The sequence below is a fragment of the Pygocentrus nattereri genome, chromosome 27 (genome assembly GCF_015220715.1).
Source record: "Pygocentrus nattereri isolate fPygNat1 chromosome 27, fPygNat1.pri, whole genome shotgun sequence".
Lineage (NCBI taxonomy): Eukaryota > Metazoa > Chordata > Actinopteri > Characiformes > Serrasalmidae > Pygocentrus > Pygocentrus nattereri.
Window position 1 is genome coordinate 10,094,500 of NC_051237.1, and position 18,167 is coordinate 10,112,666.

An 18,167-nucleotide genomic window follows, 5' to 3' on the forward strand; every position below is an offset into this window, starting at 1 on the left:
TACTATTATTAACATCACATACAAATACAATAAAATGGCTGAATTTGTTTTATAGATGACATGACTCCTAGTTCTTATCACCACCACTGTAAAGAAATCTGAGTCAGTAAGTTTATCTACACCAAACCATTTAATATCAAACCACTTTAAATGACTGTTTACATCTTGACGAAATTCTCCTTTAAAAACTTGACAACTATTGACCAAGAAGGATTGTAATATGACTAAAATCTCCAGAAGACTGCTGTGCTCTGTGGTAGAAGACAAAAAATTCCTAGACTTGAGCTCAAAGTCAGCAGTGCACACACACTTGAGTACCCTGACTAAATTTAACAGCAAAAGACTAAACACTGGATCCTAACTTTAAACATTTGAATTTAAATGTGAATGCGGTCTCACCCCTCCACACACGCACACACACTCTCTTTTCATTTTTCTTTGCTGAAACGCTGACGCATGATTCTCTTTCTTCCCTTCTCTCTCTCTCTCTCTCTCTCTGTGAACTTTTCCTACTATGGTGTGATAAACTGCACAGATACTCCATGTTCAAACACCTTTAAATGAGCCTCTGTTCCTCCTCTTAGTGTGTGTGTGTGTTTCAATGCGACCATGAATGTTCTTTCTCAGCACTTTGTCATACTATCTAAAGATCGTAATGTCTTATTGATGTATAAAAACAAACTCTACAAAGTCCACTAGCTAGTCCACCAAAAATGTGATTCATGTTTTTCAAATTTCATTTCCCGATGACACCAGGTTAGGCTTTGCTGGATGCACTGACACATACAGATACCCCCACCCAAACATACAAACTCTAAATACTCCAAATAAGAGCAGGGTTCAGCAAGAAATCCTAAAGTGATTGCATTTTATTGGTAACCAGTCAGTTAATTTGTCACAAGAATGTTCAGCAGTGTCAGATGGTCACACTAAAGACTCCAGAGATCAGACCTCTGATGTTCTGATACATCACAGAAGCATTGAAGAGTACAGACAAAATTAGACATCAGGTGATAAGAGGCATTATTTCATATATGAAACAAAAACTAAAGGAAAAACCCACCCCACCCAATCAAATCATCAGATCCCCATAACTGGATTTAACTCCTATACAACAATGATTTTGATTAATTTTAGATAAACAATGCAATTTGCTCATGTTCTCCTTTGAAGGAATGTCACTTTCTCCTCTAATACTAGCAACCAGTTGGGAGTATGCATAGTCACAAGCCAGTGTCATGTATTCAGCATCCTCCCAGACTGTTGGTGCTGAGAGACCTACAGTAGGAAATGGTACAAGAAGCTGACAAATATTTATGGGCCAATTCATATCTGCACTGAAAAAAATAAGTTTTTTTTAATTTTTATAAACAGTACTCTGATCGTATTTCTAAACAATTGGCACTGTTGTGTTGGGGTGAGCTGTCTTTTAAGAGCCTGTACAGCCCAGAGCACACTGATCCAAAATTCCCCAACAGACACCTACATTCTATTGCTGGCAGTCGACTTCATTCTGTTCCAGAAAAAGAACTGACAGGCCAAATGAACCAAGAAGAACATTTTAGAACCACGGGAATGGGGAAGAACATTCTAGAACTGTGTGGATGGGGGCGAACATTCGAAAAGAGTAACTGGTTTACACATTATTACAGTAAGTTAAAGAAGTTAACACCTCTACAGAACACAAACAAACCTTTTTTCCCCCTAAGATAAAGGGAGTGGATAGTACTGTGTAAAATATGGCATAAGATTAAAAGCTGTGACTTCTACTCTTGATGCTCTATTTCTTTTAATAAGGCGCAATAATGTTGGTACTTTAAGGGTTCTGAAATAGGAAAACAAAACCGCTTTTCACCTGCACAGGAAATTGTCATAGAGCATCGTTGAAAAAGAAAGACGGCTAAGAATGTCAAAAGTACACAGATTTGGATTTTTTCTTGGCAATGAAATACAAACTTTTATTTCATTCAGCCAATCATTTAACATAACGTATAATTTGGACTGCATCAGCTCAGTGGTGTGTAGCTTTCTAAAGAGCTCAGACTAACATCAGTACCTCTTTGTGAGCTAGTAAGTGAAGAATTTTGGGCCTGTTCACAAGCACAAAATTTATGTGAGCAATAAAAATTAACCTCAGAACATTTTTTCCCCCAAGTTATTCATTTTAGGTTCTTGCACATAGAATTCTGTATAAGGATTTGAGTAGGATACATAGAGAGTGCTCAGCATTAGAGTAAATTATTCTTGTTACCATTTTTCTCTTCTAAAATGACTTCCAAGTTGTGTACTTAAAACACAAAACTTGAGGACAGCCATCGGATCACTGGAAACAGCAGATCTAGCACTCCACCTAGTATATCCACACTAAATACAGCTGATTAATAGTGTAATATGAAAACACTACTATGCCGCAAACTTTGTTGAATTACAGAGCAAAAGTTATTGTCAGTGTCATGTGTTAACAGTAGAAAACAGCAGGATACTAATGCATGTCACATGCAAAAGGTTAAATTCATTCACCTGACCCACAAAACCACAAAAACTAACCCATCTAAAGTTCTCAAATACATTGCCTTTAAAATGAATCACTAATGTGGATGTGGTCAACTGTTACTAGTGACAATAAAGCACATATGACAGAATCCAGTCCTGGTAGGCCACACCTCTGCCTTTTCATTAAACACAGCTGATTCAGCTCATCAAGTAAATTGCAAAGCCTTCATTAATTGAATTCAGAGTGTTAAATCAGAAAAACACAAATCACCTTTAAGGAACCAAGTTTGACAAGCCTGTGATATGGTATAGAACACAATAATTACAGTAGAAACATGTATTAAATGTATTGGGAATGTTTTTTAAGGTATCAGTTGCAGCAAAAGGTATTTCAATTTAGATTCCTAAAATATGGTGCCTACAAAGGCTAAGTAATAATCATATGCATCCTTAAAATATCCATAAAACAGTCCCAGAACGCAATGCAAGATGGATGGAAGCAAGCAGCAAAATAATCCAAATAATGAAAAAAGAAAACAGCACAGACGTTTATTCTAAGCTGATGCTAGTTTATGCTGATTTGGTGCTGGTTTAACTGGTCACCCAGCAGGGTCATGCTAATTAACTGACATACCAGCTTCTAAAACACAAAAACTGGTGACCAGCACATTAACTTCCATTGCTGCTGACCAGCAAACCGACATCCAAAACACAACATGTGGTGGTTTAACTTTTGATTATCTACATTCATCTATGCTATTTTGCTATAGCAGTGATATTCCATTACACTCATTTCATTTATGATTTTGGTCATTTATATTGACAAACTAGCTGGCCCTTCAGCATATTCAAATAGAAATTAGCTTAGCTAATGTGTTTAATTGTTACATTCCTGTTGTGAACGATTATCTAGGTAATAGCTAGCTAATCAATTGTCTCAGCTATGCGAGGCAGTTTTGGTTATCTAGCAAGAACCATGAGGATTATTTGGTTCTTATACGTAGGTAGCCTAGCAACTAAGTCAGCAATCTTCACAAACATACTGGTGACACTTGCGGCTGAGGTGTATAAAGCCAACACAAGATTAACCTTGTAAGGGAAAGGAACAACAGATAATGTGACCATTCTCTAACTGAATTGTTGAAATAGGCTGTTTTTAATGTTTTTTTTTATAGCTAAAATGCTACATATCTAGACAACTGCTCATGTAGATAGTGATGAGAAAGACAGCTCAGTAGGTAGTGAGACATACCTACTATGTTTTTTATCTATCAGTAGATATTTTCAGTATTTACATTCAGTGATTTTAGTTATATTGGTCAAAATATACTGGGAAAGGGTGTTTTAGGGGATATAATAATGCTTTTTCAGTTTGCTTTCTAGAAGATCAATTGCACACCACCATGCCCTCCTATAGCTTAAGGACAAAAAAAATGATACAAAACATATTTAAAGTAATTTAAAGTGGATTCCATTCAGAAACACCAACGTTTTTTTTTAAAGTCAATCAGGTGAACCTTCATTTCCTCTCACCGGAATGTCTGCAGACACAAACTAGGCCTAACACCAATGTGTAACACTGAGACTTCCAGAACTCACAGAATCCAGCAGTCGCTTTCACATGTCCACTGAAACACCCCTCACACTCTCACAGTCACACTCACTCACAGAAGACAAGCGCATACACACAGACAAATGCGTTAACATAGAAAAACATCTCCCATGTATGCATTGACCCACACCTCAAATGCAGTCCACACTATGAAATTAAATTTACAAACCTAATCTAAAAACAAGACATCAAATATAGATAAACACAACAATAAAAATAACATGCATGTTGCAAAGCAAGTATGAGAAATAGAAATATGTATTAACAAAGCATTGAAGCAATACACAATTTCTATCTGCTGTCACCCTTCCTAGTGTGGGAAGAGCTAAAGCTTGAATCCTCAGATTGTGTGTGTAGATTAGTGTATGAAGTTGGACGTAGATCATAATGTTCAAATACGTATGTTGTTTATGTAAGCTATGCATGTTAGATTACACAGTCTGCTGGAGCTCGATACATTGTGGTTGTCTATTAGTTCCATTGAGCTGATAGTGAGAGCTCTTCTGTTGCCTCCTTTTGTAACACCACACACCTAAGGCCACACCAACAACAGCTGCTACTAATCCAACGATGATGGCTGCGATGGTTGGCCCACGACCAGCTACTTGGCAAGGGCCAACCCCACAAGCTCCATTCCCTGCTTTTTCCTGTTGATCTGTGTCTCCTTCCATTACACTCCGATTGTCATGGCTTTCAACTGAGATATCACCCTCTTTGGTGGGAATCTGTTCCAGGAAATGGCCAAAGTCTTTTGTTTCCCAAGAGACACTGATTGTGGGTGTGACCACATTGCTTACAATGTGGACCTCTTCAGTAGGTGTGGTGTCCAGAGGTGCCATGCCTGAAGGTGTGATTGTGTGTTCGAAACCCATTCTTTCCTGGCTGGTACTGACATTCTCAGGAGCAGAGCTGGGCGTATAGGGTATTGGTCTTTTGTTGAAGGTCATGTCATCTAGGCCAGCTGTGATCTGAGTGAAGCCAGTGAAAGAAGTAGGGCTCATCTCCACATCATTTGCGGTGTCAGTTACACTATGAAAAACCTCTTTAGATTTGTCAGTCACATCCTTGGATTCCACCTCTGCTGGTCCCTTGACATCTCCTTCCATCTCCTCTATTCTAGTGTCCTCTGTCACTAATTCTTCTGACAGCTCTGTGACTCCATCGGAGATCTTGCCTCTAGGTGCATCAGTAACTCCTTGATAACCCTCCTCATAGCTGGGAAACATGCCCCCATAAGACTTCCCTTCAGTACCTTCAGTCACAACCTCAGCCTCTTCTTCCTCAGTACCTTTCCCAATGTCCTGCTCTTCAAATGTCTTAGATGTACCTTCTGTCCCTTTCTCCCGGTGGCCATGGATAACTCCTCCCACACCTGCCTCTTCAGGACTGTGCGTCACAGTTTTAAACCCCTCCACCTTTGCATCCTCACTCTCAGCATCCACCCAAGGCCCTGCCTCATCTGTAGACCCTGCACCTGCTTTCTCCTCCTCTTGTGGAATAGGGTATCCATCCAGCCATGAGTCCTCTGTGCTGCTCACACTGTGACCAACATGCTTGTCAGTCGGAGGTGGAGTTAGGTGTTCTCCACCATTTTCTTCTGTGGTTATCTCAGCCTCTGGTTGCCTGTCATCTGTTTTGGCTATGATGTAGTTCTCATCATGGGTGGGAGCTTTAATGGATGTTTGTGTGGTGGTGATGGGATGCTCCTCCTCCTTGAAAGCCTCTGAAGGGAACCAGAACATATGTTTCTGGCTAAGCTGGGACACTGGAGGCTCTGTTACAGACACTGCAGGGTCTTCTTCATCAGTGACATCCTCTTCCTCTACCATTACATGCTCGTCCTGCTCAGGTTCAGGTGTAGACTCTTCCTCCTCTTCAAGTTCAGCGATTTCAGTGACATCAGGCACCAGACTCACATGATGCACCTCTTCCAGGCCCTCATACAGATGATGGTCATCTGGGAGCTTGTCTTCATAGTCGATAAAGGCCTCAGCATTATCTGTAATACATTAAAAATACTTGTACTAATTATTCTTTTTCAAGTGTACTATAGTTGATTTCTGATTTTAGAGAACTACACACAGAGAAAATGTCTATGCTATGCTAATCTTAAATGAGTCTAGTAACATTGTGAAAAAATCTTGCTCAGTTTTCCAGCCATGGAATTTTGTGCTATGGTTCTAAATATAATCAACTGTCCTAGAACCTATAAATATTGATTCCAGCATCTCCCAGAAATCCTTTGCTCTGTTTCAGAAGGTGTGGGCTGTATCAGCACTGCACAGGCATGACCGAACCCTCACATCTGCTGTGTCAATTAGCATTTCAACTTCAGCAAGGATTTATGCTGACAGACTTTGAAAGAGATATCAATGGAAATGTTGCTGCTGCTATATGGAACCCGAACTGTGATGAAACACATATTTTGTTCTCACAAGCGTCTGCATGTGTTCAAAACGCTTCAGGATTTCAAGGATGATTGAAAGGCTGGTCTTTTGAACCAGCATAAAACCCAAGCTAATGTAAGCTATCTGTAATAATAGGGCTGACACTGCATTAGCTGCTCATTTGACAATATTATAAAATGTGTCATGTCTCAACAAAGCTACCTAAAATGTACCAAGGTAAAATAGTTTTGCATTCATAAGCTGCCTTCATAGATCCAGTGTGCATTTCCTTCTCATTCTGAAGCTACGGATGTCTCTTGACTATGGCTTCCAATATGAACTTCAATAAGTTTGTCTTAAACTTATCTTCCATTCAGTTACAAGTCATTTCATCATGCTGTGACAAAATCCACATAATGTTACTATAACTATAGAATAATTCAAAAGCTGTTCCACAAACCTACTACTAAACCTATCAAAGCATTTCTCACCCTAAGAAAGCTCATTTATATGTTTATATAACAGTTGGGTCTGTACTGTACATTTTCTCACCTTTGACGCAGAGCTGCACCAGGCCATACCATTCTCCACAGCTGTCACACAGCAGGCTGAAGGCTGTCTCTCCATTTGGCAGAGTGTATCCTGGGTTACAGGCATAGAGAAGCTCATCACCCAGCTCCAGTCCTGTCTGTCCCTGCAGGTGTGTGTTAGGGAATGATGGTGGCGCTCCACATGGAGCTCCTAACACAGGAACAGGAAGGAGACAGTTTTGGAAATATATGTAGCATATATTGTTAACATAACATTAAGTTTATTTCATATTACAGGACTCTCTCTGCTATACTGTTTCTTCATTTTTTTTTTTTTTTTAGAAAGTCTGCCTTCTACATTGTTACAATGTAATACATTTTTTAACGCGCTTGATCCCTTAAACTGTTTTTGTTACTGTACCTTTAAGACTGGTTCATATAAATGAAAGTTGGAAATTGGGGACAAAATGTTAAGTTCAGAATTGAATCCTCAAGGATGTTAGAAGAAATTTGCTTTAGCTAGTCCGGTCAGATGTCTGGACTCTTTTGAAGGCTACAATGATACATTTCTTTTCTGACAACCAGAATAGCACCACATTTAATTGTTTTCTCCATTTTCCATTCAACTACAGACTGTCTACAGCTGGTGTGTCCAATCCTGGTCTTATAGATCTACCACCCTGCACAGTTTAGCTTCAGCCCTAATCAAACACACCTGAGTCAGGTAATGAAGGCCTTCAGAGGCATTGTGAGCATAACAGCCATTAGAGTGTGTTGAATCTGAACCTGAAGGATGGTTGATCTCCAGGACCAGATTTAGGCACCCCTGCTGTAGACAGTCTGGTCTACAGTAACAACACTCTTTATCACTTCAACATGAATGGGCTGTAGGCTGAAATAGGAGTTTAGCTAGCAAATTTAATAATGTTAAAATCATATCTTATTTTAAAAAGTAGGTAAAATTCAGTTTTCAGTTTCTTAAGGCAACATATTCTGTTAAGTAATGTCTGATTACTTAAAGGTTTAAAACTGACCTGTATCTTTTACACAGAATGTAGCCGGTAACTCAGATGTCTCAGTCACATTCTCCACACGCATGTCCACAGCCCGTAAGCTCCCAGCCATGCTCTTGCACACTGTGGTCCTGCAACAAAGGCAAAAGACAGCTGTAGCTACTAGGCAGAAAAATAGCGGAGTGGTGCTTGTACTTGAATATAGCTGGAATTAAATACCCTAATCTTTACTTCCTCTCTTTCCAGTTCTATTCACAAGTCTTGCAATGTAAACCTACAGTTTAAGTTGTGTGCACGGATTCCATCTATCAATAAGGCAAGGTAAGGCACATTTTCATACACATTTCACACAAATGACTCATTAGATGAACCTAAAAAAAATCATGTGGTAACAAACAGTTGAAGTTTCATTCAACTCAAAAAATGACATTTGAAAGAATTTCATTCAAAGTATTTATTTAGGTTGAATAAAACTAGTTAATTTACTTGTTACCGCATAAAGTATAGTAACTGACAAGCCATATGTTACCATGTGTTGCCTTAAAGAAATTTTAAAATATACTAAAAAAAAATTAAAGATTAAAATTGAAGTTAAATAACGCTGTAAAAAGTGGCTTGTCAGTTCTAACTAAAAATGACTTCATGCAGTAAAAAGTAAATTAACTAGTTTATTCAACCCCCCAAAAAATTGTCAGGCATTTGGAGTCTTCTGTGGAGGAAACGGACTTCATCTCCCAGGACACCCACGTAAGAAGCTTCCGAGCTGTCTGCCTGCGCGTCTGAGGGACCTCAGTGAGGAACCGTCATCGATCCAGCTCGGCAGCTCCGTTCCGCGGCCCATATTTCGAGGGGGTGCTGTCACGCATTCGGAGCCTCCTATGGACAGAACTCCATTTCCCAGGATACTAGGGAATCTCACGTGACCTATAAACTCGCACCAACGCTCCTATCAGCGGTCTCAGTCTCCTGATTGTTGATATGATTCACTTGTGTGTGTGATCGCTTCATAACACAGAGTAGACAAGCCCGGGCTTTAGGTAGAATCATTGCGAAGTATTGTTTCTCTGAGACTGCTGAGCGTTTACCTATTGTTCTGTTTGATCCTGTGTGTTTTGACCTTTCGCCTCGTTTGCTGACTTTTTGACTTCTGCCTTGTCCTTTTGTACCTCTGCTTATGTTAACGGACCTTTGTGTTGTGACCTCTTGCCTGGACTTTGACTTCGTTGCTGTTTTGTCCTTTTTTGACAACTGTGGATTTAATACTATTAAATCACTCTTGTCTTTCATCTGCACTCGTTTGAGATTCTGTCCACATTACATCAATATTTCAAATGAACGATTCTTTCAATCAACATGGTTTAAGTTGAATGAAACTAGTTCAACTGCGTGTTACCGCATGAAGTAATTTTAAGCACATCTGACAAGCTTTTTACAGTGAAATTTATCAAAAATAAACAATAAAATAAACCTAAACTGAAAAGTAAAGTGCTAAAAGATGCAATGTGCAATTGCTTAAGGAGTCTGAAAGTGCAGAGAATGATTTTGGCCACATCATTGGAACTGAGTATTCTTAATTGATGTACAATATTACTTTTGTTCATCTAGACTAAATTACATTCATTCAAAATATTTCAATAAAATTTGATTGTTATCACAATATAGCATTCTTGTTGGATTATACATAATTATTTGTACTAATAACATTTGGTTGAACTGATGAACCACATTTGACATTTTTACATTTTATGTATTTTGGATTTGAATACCTTTTTAATGACCATTTTAGTCAGCTAGTCTTGGACTTTTTGTCACTACTGGTGAGGATATTTTTGATGCATCATTGTAAAAATATGAGCCAGTTTCTGCAAATAATCTGTCAATATCGATTCTCATATTGGTATTTTTAATGTTAACATCAATATAGACAACAACTGTCACAAGTCAGCATGTTGGCCACAATACTTATTGATACTTTTTGCTTCTGTCATACAAAAACATGTAACAAAATATGTAACAGTCACTTTATAGAAGAAGGGGAAATAATATTCAATTAACATCTGTCAACACAACTTCACTTGTTTGTTTTTGAAAATTGATTGTGAAATGTTTGAGCAATATAAAAGGCACTTTCAAAAATAGAAAGACAGTGACAGTGTCTAGGATAATAGAAGGTAAGATGAACACCAGCACCTGGACTGCAGAGTTGAAGTGATAATACTCGTGTCCTTCTGCTCAACTTGTTATACTCTGTGCCACTCCATGATGAGACGCTTACCCTATCTGGTGACCGACAGCATATTCATTAAGAGACATGCACTGGCTTTTGTTCTCCACATTAGCAATGATTAGGAGACAAGCCTAACACACTGCTTACTGGATATGGTAGTAATTATTTTATATAGAAAAATTGAGCAATTTCATTTTTATTAATGGAATGTTTTCCATTATCTTTTTTTATAATAGACCTATTCCATTATGTATTTTATTATTGTAATGTGATTGTGTAAGACAGACACACACACACACACACACACACACACACATACATACACAAACAAAAAGTGTAACAGTGTCAACTGAGCAGTCACATCATAATGTGATAACATGGCAGATAACATATCTCTGTCGAATATCACACATTAACAAGGATGACAATGTGTTTTTATGCCAGTAATGGAAGTATTTCTTACGTTATTAAAATATTGCACCTTTGAAGGACATAGATCTAAATAGACCTATGTTGGTGGTTGGTGGTTGGTGGTAATCTAAGTTGGTGACTTATCCCACATTGTATCATTCCCTTGTAGAGTCTGAGTCAGAAATGGAGCGGATCTTTGAGTATGCATGTGTGTGTGCATTTGGGTGTGGGTATGCATGGAGGTGTCAAGATTTAACTGCTGGGAAGCCGGGGGGACTGAACATGAGTGTCTTCTTGGGACACTGTAATGTTACCTTGGAAACACCCCATGACTAAGTTCACTTATTATTGGCCTGAAGACTACTAGGGATCTGCTTAAGAGTTCACATAAAGGTCTATTTGTGCGCAAGTTATGTGAAATTTATGAGCCATCTGTGGTGAATCTGTATGTAATCTAAGGGTTATTTTGATTGGACTGACATTCCTTTTGGGTGGACTCACAATTACAATTCAGCAAAAGGTACATAAGGTCAACACCACTAAACATATACTTGCATTCTCTAAACCAAGGGTCATCAAATAAATTTGACTTAGGGCCAAATTCTCGCAGACAACAAAAACAAACATTTTTCGGGCTGGGCCCCTACATACAACCCCCAAAGTCCCCACCCTCTTCCTGTATGCTCCCTTATATCCTTAATTGTGCAGAAATCTCACACATAACAGTGATGATTTTCTCAAGCAAACAAGCAGGTTCAGCACTTCAAATTCATATTTTATACATAAAGCAGTGCATGGGCCTTATTTATAATTTACTATCACACTCTCTTATGTTTAGGAGTCTGAATATTCTCCAATAAGGGGAGCTATTGACTATACATTTTTTGAATGCATCACTGAATATAAAAAATGGCATGAACCCACACCAGGCTAGGCTAAGGATTGCTGAAGTATTCACAGCAAACTACATTATAAAAATTGAAGAATATGTCATTTGAATGTTTGTTGTCTCTAAGCTTCAGATAGCTGCTACCATAAGTAGTAAATAAACCACACACAGTAAATATAAATCACACTTAGCATGGTGCTAATAAAATACATAAAAACCTGTCTAGTCTACCGGTCTGATTTAGTCAAATATCTCACATTAACAAAAATTACAATGTGATGTCATGTCAGTAATTTGAGCAGAAAAGACAACATGGCTGAGCACTTTAGGTACAGTTAAAATATGTGAAGAAAAAAATCCTTCCTTGTTTCTTGTTAATTTGTGATTTTAGATTTTTATTTGAGCTTTTTGACAGTTTACAATTCACAAGGAGTAATAGAGTTGCATTAAATTCACAATGTGATAATTACGTTGGGATTTGGGCATTCAGGTTAAGGAATATACATTAACTGTGGAATAGCGCAAGCAGTGAGTGAGTGCTAATGTATTCTGTGACAGTGCCTCAGGTCCTGCTCTCCAGGGGCCTGAACACCTGAGGTGCAAATGGAAACTTTCTACCTGAATTCACAAAACACAGTCTCTCTCTTCCACAAGTCCTGCTGTTATAATCAGATGCTCACACTGTGGTTATGATGAAGAGATATAATAGGTGTGAGAGCATGTGTGACTGGGTCCCTTACCCGATGCTGGGGCCAGTAAGCCATCCTCTTGTGCAGGCAGAGAAGGCACACTCCACCACGGCATGACGGAGCTCCATTCCCGATGCCACCCGCGCACCCTGAACCTTGCATGCATGTGAAGCTGCCTCAAAGCTTGCATCTGAACCATTCCGCAACTCAAGCAGGAACACACGGCCTGTAAATGGAGATCAATGTGATGTCTCAGCCAAAAATCAAGTTTACATGATCTCCTTCTTACTACAATTGTATTCAATCAGCCAAGATATGTTTGGTGGTGGAAGTTTACTGCCTTGGTTTTACACTGGAGCTTTGAGGCTAATGAAGCTAACAAGTAATGAAAGCTTATAGGCAACAGTTAGCATCATGAAAACTGAAATTTATCACACACTAATCTCAAACCATGTCAAGTTGTTAAGTAATCTCAAATAGAGTTATTTATGTGGTTATGTGGCTATAAGACAATGTGTTATCTAAAGAAAGGACGAAATCATGTTGCAAGGCTAAACAGCAGTAGTAGCATCTAGCAATCAAACTTTTATCCATTATTATAGTTAACAGTAGGCCATACAGTATCAGAAACCACATAAACAAGTCTTTTGAAGTTATAAAACTTAGTTTGAAATGAGAATGATGATTTCCCTGCTGAAAAACAGCACTGACCAGCATACAGTCTATGCTGAACTAAGCTGGTCTATGCTGGTCTTGTGCTGGTTTAGCTGGTCACTCAGCACGGTCATGCTGGTTGATCAGCACGCCAGCATTGGAAACATATGCTGGTTTTGCTGGTGATCAGCATAGCAACTTCCATTACTACTGACCAGTATACAGCATCCAAAAAAACAACATATGCTGGTTTTGCTGATGACTAGCTATGGTGGTCTATGCTGGTTTTTCTAGCAATGTTGCACAATGCTAACTGTTAGCTATACGATTCCATTACTTCACGTCATTACTCCATTACTTGCTGCAAAAAGACTAGATCGACATGACTTCTATGTAGGTTTATGATGGTCTCGTTTTGGTTTAGCTTATCCTAGAAGGCTAATTGTTAGCTGCATTAACCTTATTAGCTTCATTAGCCTTGTAGCTCCAGTGCAAAACTAAAGACAAAACTTCAGATTCCATCTCCTGGCTGATCGACTACATCTTGAATCTGTGGAAAGAATTTTTTTTTGGCCAAACCATTATTTTTACATATGTTGACTGTATGTTTTGTGGTATCCTTTTTCTGCAGGACACAGAAAAAAACCACTATATTATAAAATTAAACACATGAGGTGTCTCAGAGAGAACAAAGAAGGAATTTTAGCTCATGAAAATCAGGATGGTTTTAGCAAATTTGCAAATACAGTTTTTTGGATGATGATTGGAATATAGGCTCAGCATGATAAAAGGGGAAACAATTCCAATCTCAGAGGTAAATATTTATTCAGTTGAGATTGAAATAACGCATCAAGATGCTAATGAGGTCAAATGAGGGTAGCTGCTACTGTGTGTGCCAGGAGGGATGAGGGGATGGTTTTATTTTTAGGGTCAGGCCATACGGAGTGGACTCTAACTTAAAATGACGGCAAACAAAAGGTAAGAACAAGGAGAGAAATGAAGTATCAGCCCCAAATAGGACCAAGGTGCAAATATGAAGTAACATATACATACCAAACACCACAGTCAGCGCCATTCTGTAACCCCACCCCAACCAACACTCACAAACACAGAGTCTCGGTGATTGAAAGAAGTCCACATTCACACAAAAACAGCCACAAACACTGTCCAACTTCAACATCACTTTCCTATTTAGTCACAGTTTCACACATACAACTAAAATAGCAGTTGGAGGCAATCATTGTGGTGAACTATTCCAACAGTGTCTTCACTGACCCTTCTGACAAATTTCCTCCAAAAGATGAGCTCAAACGATGACGAGTTTTACTTTACACTGTATGAAATAACGAGTGTGTAAAGAGGCACTGGCTGTCTCGACCCACAATTACCATTTAGCCACATGCACCTAGTACACAATAATACTTTATTCTCAACAATTTGTTTTCTCTCTGCTCCTATCAAATCTTGGTAAATTTCAGGTGATTATTTCATATCCCACATTTTTGTATTTTTTTCTTGAAGTCTATGCAACAAAAGCCAGTCAATATTCAATTCTACATAACCATTTTCCAACCTTTCCTTATTTCTATAGAATTAAACAGGCTACTGTGCCTTTAGAACTGATTTATACAAATGAGCCTTGTTTTGACTGGCTGCCCTGTATTCACATTCAAATAGCAGTCCAGGCCGAAACAGTGCTTATAACTTCAGTGTGAATGGGCGGGGTTAACTCCTTGAGACATTTGTAAATGGGGTGGTCATCACAAAAATAAAGAATTAGAAAACACAGTTTTCTCCTGCATTTTATTTTATATATGCACTGTAAAAAGTGGCTTTTCAGATCTACTTAAACGATTACTTCATGTGGTAACAAGCAATTAAACTAGTTTTATCCAACTTAAAAAAACTGCATCGATTGAAAGAATCATTCATTCAAAGTTCAAAATGGAAATCATACTAACAGCAGTCCTGAAAAATATCTATTCTGAAACTAGTTAGTGAGCATGGAGTAATACTCAGCGGACCCATCTTTTACCATGATATCATCAGTCTTTTTTTTGCTGTTAAATGACACAATCACTGAATGTCTGTGGTGTGGATGTGAAGATGTTATGTGTCAGGAATGAGCAGGGTTTTCTGTAAAGGTAACAAAATTGCTGCCTTATATTATTATACCTTACATCATGATGTTTTTATGTTGTAGGTCTGTTTTGATTGTTTATGTTGTTTTATGATTAGGGTAAACACTTACATATATTTTTTTTTACAATACAATTTACCAGTAGCAGGACCATTTTAGAATAGAATAGCCTTTCAAATAGGGTGAACACTTGCATTTAACTGATTCAAGCTGATTCAATTAATCAATTAATTACTAATTACTAAGGCATACTATTAAAAAATGGAATAGAATAGAATAGAATAGAATAGAATAGAATAGAATAGAATAGAATAGAAAGCTCTGTATCCAACATTAGCAACTCTCAGACAAAATTTCCTAGCATCTCAGCCCCATAAACCAACATTCTTCTCAGCTATGGCTGCCAGCATTGGGCTGGAATTTTGACACAGAGCAAACAGAGGCAGCTATGTGTGATTATAATTAGGCATCACCTACACTAAAGAAGGGTGGCCCAGCTCTGTTCTTGAAGGACATGCTGCACATTTCTTTGGTCTAACACAACTCACTCAGCTTACAAATCATCATCCCAATTATATTAATATGAATATATTATATGAATTGTATTAATGTTAGCTGGTGATTTTACCAGCTGTAGAGAAAAGAGAAACCAAACTGTGCAGAACTGCAGAGCTACAGGCCTAAAGTTACCTAATGACTATTAGGTCATTCTGTCCACATTATGAAGCCAAATGAAGACTGAATCATAGGTGGAGGACAGCAGTGCACATCACAGTGTCCCACAGACCAGTGGAGACACTGTTTATGATGAAAATGAAATATCTGTTGTTAGTTTACACGCTGTTTCCTCTCTATCCCTGTGGAACATGTCCATGTTTTGTACAGCTGTTTGCAGCATACTGAATTACTATTTGTATTCGCAAATATGTATTGTATATACATCTATATTATATTTATATACATGTAAATACACACAGTAAGAAACAACCTTCACAACTTTTCTCAGCGAGGTTACAGCAAACACCGCTGGAATGTTCACACTGCTCTCTCCCACATCCACACACATCCATACACACTCTTAAGCGGGACAGAGAAACTCACCGTCCGCGCCCGCGAGTCCCGCGGCGAACCACGCCAGGAGTGCGAGCAGGAGAGGAAAGAGCGCGAGCGCTCGACCACTCAGGAGTCCCATACCGCGAGGGTGCAGGTGTGGAGACGATAAAGGGACGTCGCGCGCTCCACGAGAGAGAGAGAGTTACCGGCGCGCGTGGGGGATAGGCTCAGGCGCGCGGGCACGAGTAGGCTTATGTGAGCGAGGAGCGCACTTACTGCGTTACTGAGCTGCGGTGCGAAAACTCTCACTGCACTGTCAGTGAATACGTCATACTGAAAGCGAGCGCAGGAGGAGTCCAGAAAGGAGGAGAGGAGAGGAGAGATGAGAAAGAGAAAAGAGGAAAGAATAGGACAGGAGGAGAAGGAGAGGAGAGGAGACAAAAGAAGAGGAGAGGAGCGGAAAGAAAGAGGAAAGAATAGGAGGAGAAGGAGAGGAGAGGAGCGGAGAGGAGAGGAGACAAAAGAAGAGGAGAGGAGAGGAAAAGAGGAGAGGAAAGGAAGAGAAGAGAAAAGAGGAGAGCTGATGAGAAGAGATGAGAAAGGAGAAAGGAGAAGAGATGATGAGGGTGAGAAGAGAGGAGGTGAGATGATAGAAGAGCAGAGGAGAGGAGATGAGGGGGTGAGAGGAGAGGAGAGGAGATGAAGGGGGTGAGAGGAGAGGAGAGGAGGGAGTGAGAGGAGAGGCAAGGAGAGGAGATGAAGAGGGTGAGAGAAGAGGAGATGAGGAGGGTGAGAGGAGAGGAGAGAAAGAGAGGAGAAAAGAGGAGAGCAAATGAGAGGAGATGGAAGGAGAGGAGAGGAAGAGAGAAGAGGAGAGGAAAGGAGAGGAGACAAAAGGAAAGGAGAAGAGAAGAGAGGAGAGGAAAGGATGAGGGTGAGAATAGAAGAGCAGAGAGGGGAGGAGATGAGGAGGGAGAGAGGATGGGGGTGCGAGGACAGGAGAGGAGTTGAGGAGAGGAGAGGAAAAAGGCAAGGAGACGAGGAGGGTGAGAGGAGATGGGATGAGGAAGGTGAGAGGAGAGGAAACCCAGAAATGCACAACTTCTGTTGTCCCACTACAGATAAACTCTCTTTCTGCCTCTCTCCCTTTGTCTACCTTCCTCTCATACTGTCTGTGTCTCACTCACATACACACACTTTTTTTTCAGGTGTATGTATGTGAGGGGTGGTGGGGTGGGTGGGTGTAGAGAGAGGTAAAGACAGAGAGAGCATGTTTTTAGTAGGGGTAAGAGAGGACTGCACAAGTTGAGTCTGTCTGAAATGCTTCTGATAACGTGCTGAAAGAGCAGAGCTGTGTGTGTGTGTGTTCTTGTAGTGCTATACTTGTGAGGACCACATGTACTCACTATGATAGGCCTATATGAAATGAAATGAGGACATTTTGCTGGTACTCACTTGAGCATATGTTGTTTTCACTACAATTAGTTTTTTATACGAAAACTAAAAGAGCAGTAACATTTTTTTGGATACTATGGTTAAGGTTCGGGTTCGGTTTAGATTTAGGTGTAGCATTACTTAGCTACAGTAACACAAAAAATCAATAGAAGTCTATGGATGACCTCATATAGCAAGAGAAACGTGTGTGTGTGTGCGTGCTTTGAAAGAGAGTGTCACTTTATCAAAGGTAACAGTCACACTGTTACATACAGAGCAGTTCATGTATTATACACATACACACACCGTTTTATCGCCACAAACACACACACACACACACACACACACACACACACACACACACACACACACACACACACACACAGTAAAACCTTTTCACTCCAAAATCGTACATTGCTTTAATGATGTATTGTGTTGACTGATTCTACACTGTTTTAATGGTAGTACAAAATCAAATAAATGTAATAAATGTCAAGATTTCATAAGCAGACTCATGACTCATAATGACAGTCCACAGCCGTATATGTCCCTTTACTGGCGCCCTCTGCTGTTATACTTGAGTAGAACAACATGACACAGGTAAATGAACATAATTCTCTGAAAAATATCTTTAA

The 18,167-nt window shown here is 39.3% G+C and overlaps 1 protein-coding gene and 1 long non-coding RNA gene across 2 annotated transcripts; one reads left to right on the forward strand and one right to left on the reverse strand.

Annotated features, from left to right (window-relative positions):
* Positions 1-851: 851 nt before the first annotated feature.
* susd5 (sushi domain containing 5) lies at positions 852-16,408 on the reverse strand. Its single transcript, XM_017692511.2, has 5 exons — positions 16,147-16,408; positions 12,303-12,477; positions 8,057-8,166; positions 7,045-7,233; positions 852-6,104 (listed from the first exon to the last, which is right to left on the reverse strand). Exons 1-5 carry the CDS (start codon positions 16,235-16,237, stop codon positions 4,537-4,539), a joined length of 2,133 nt encoding a protein of 710 aa, XP_017548000.1. The 5' UTR covers positions 16,238-16,408; the 3' UTR covers positions 852-4,536.
* Positions 7,122-8,998, forward strand: LOC119262551. The gene is made up of 3 exons (XR_005129744.1): positions 7,122-7,192; positions 8,282-8,356; positions 8,731-8,998. It is a non-coding gene; the product is annotated as an uncharacterized LOC119262551 (long non-coding RNA).
* Positions 16,409-18,167: the final 1,759 nt, after the last annotated feature.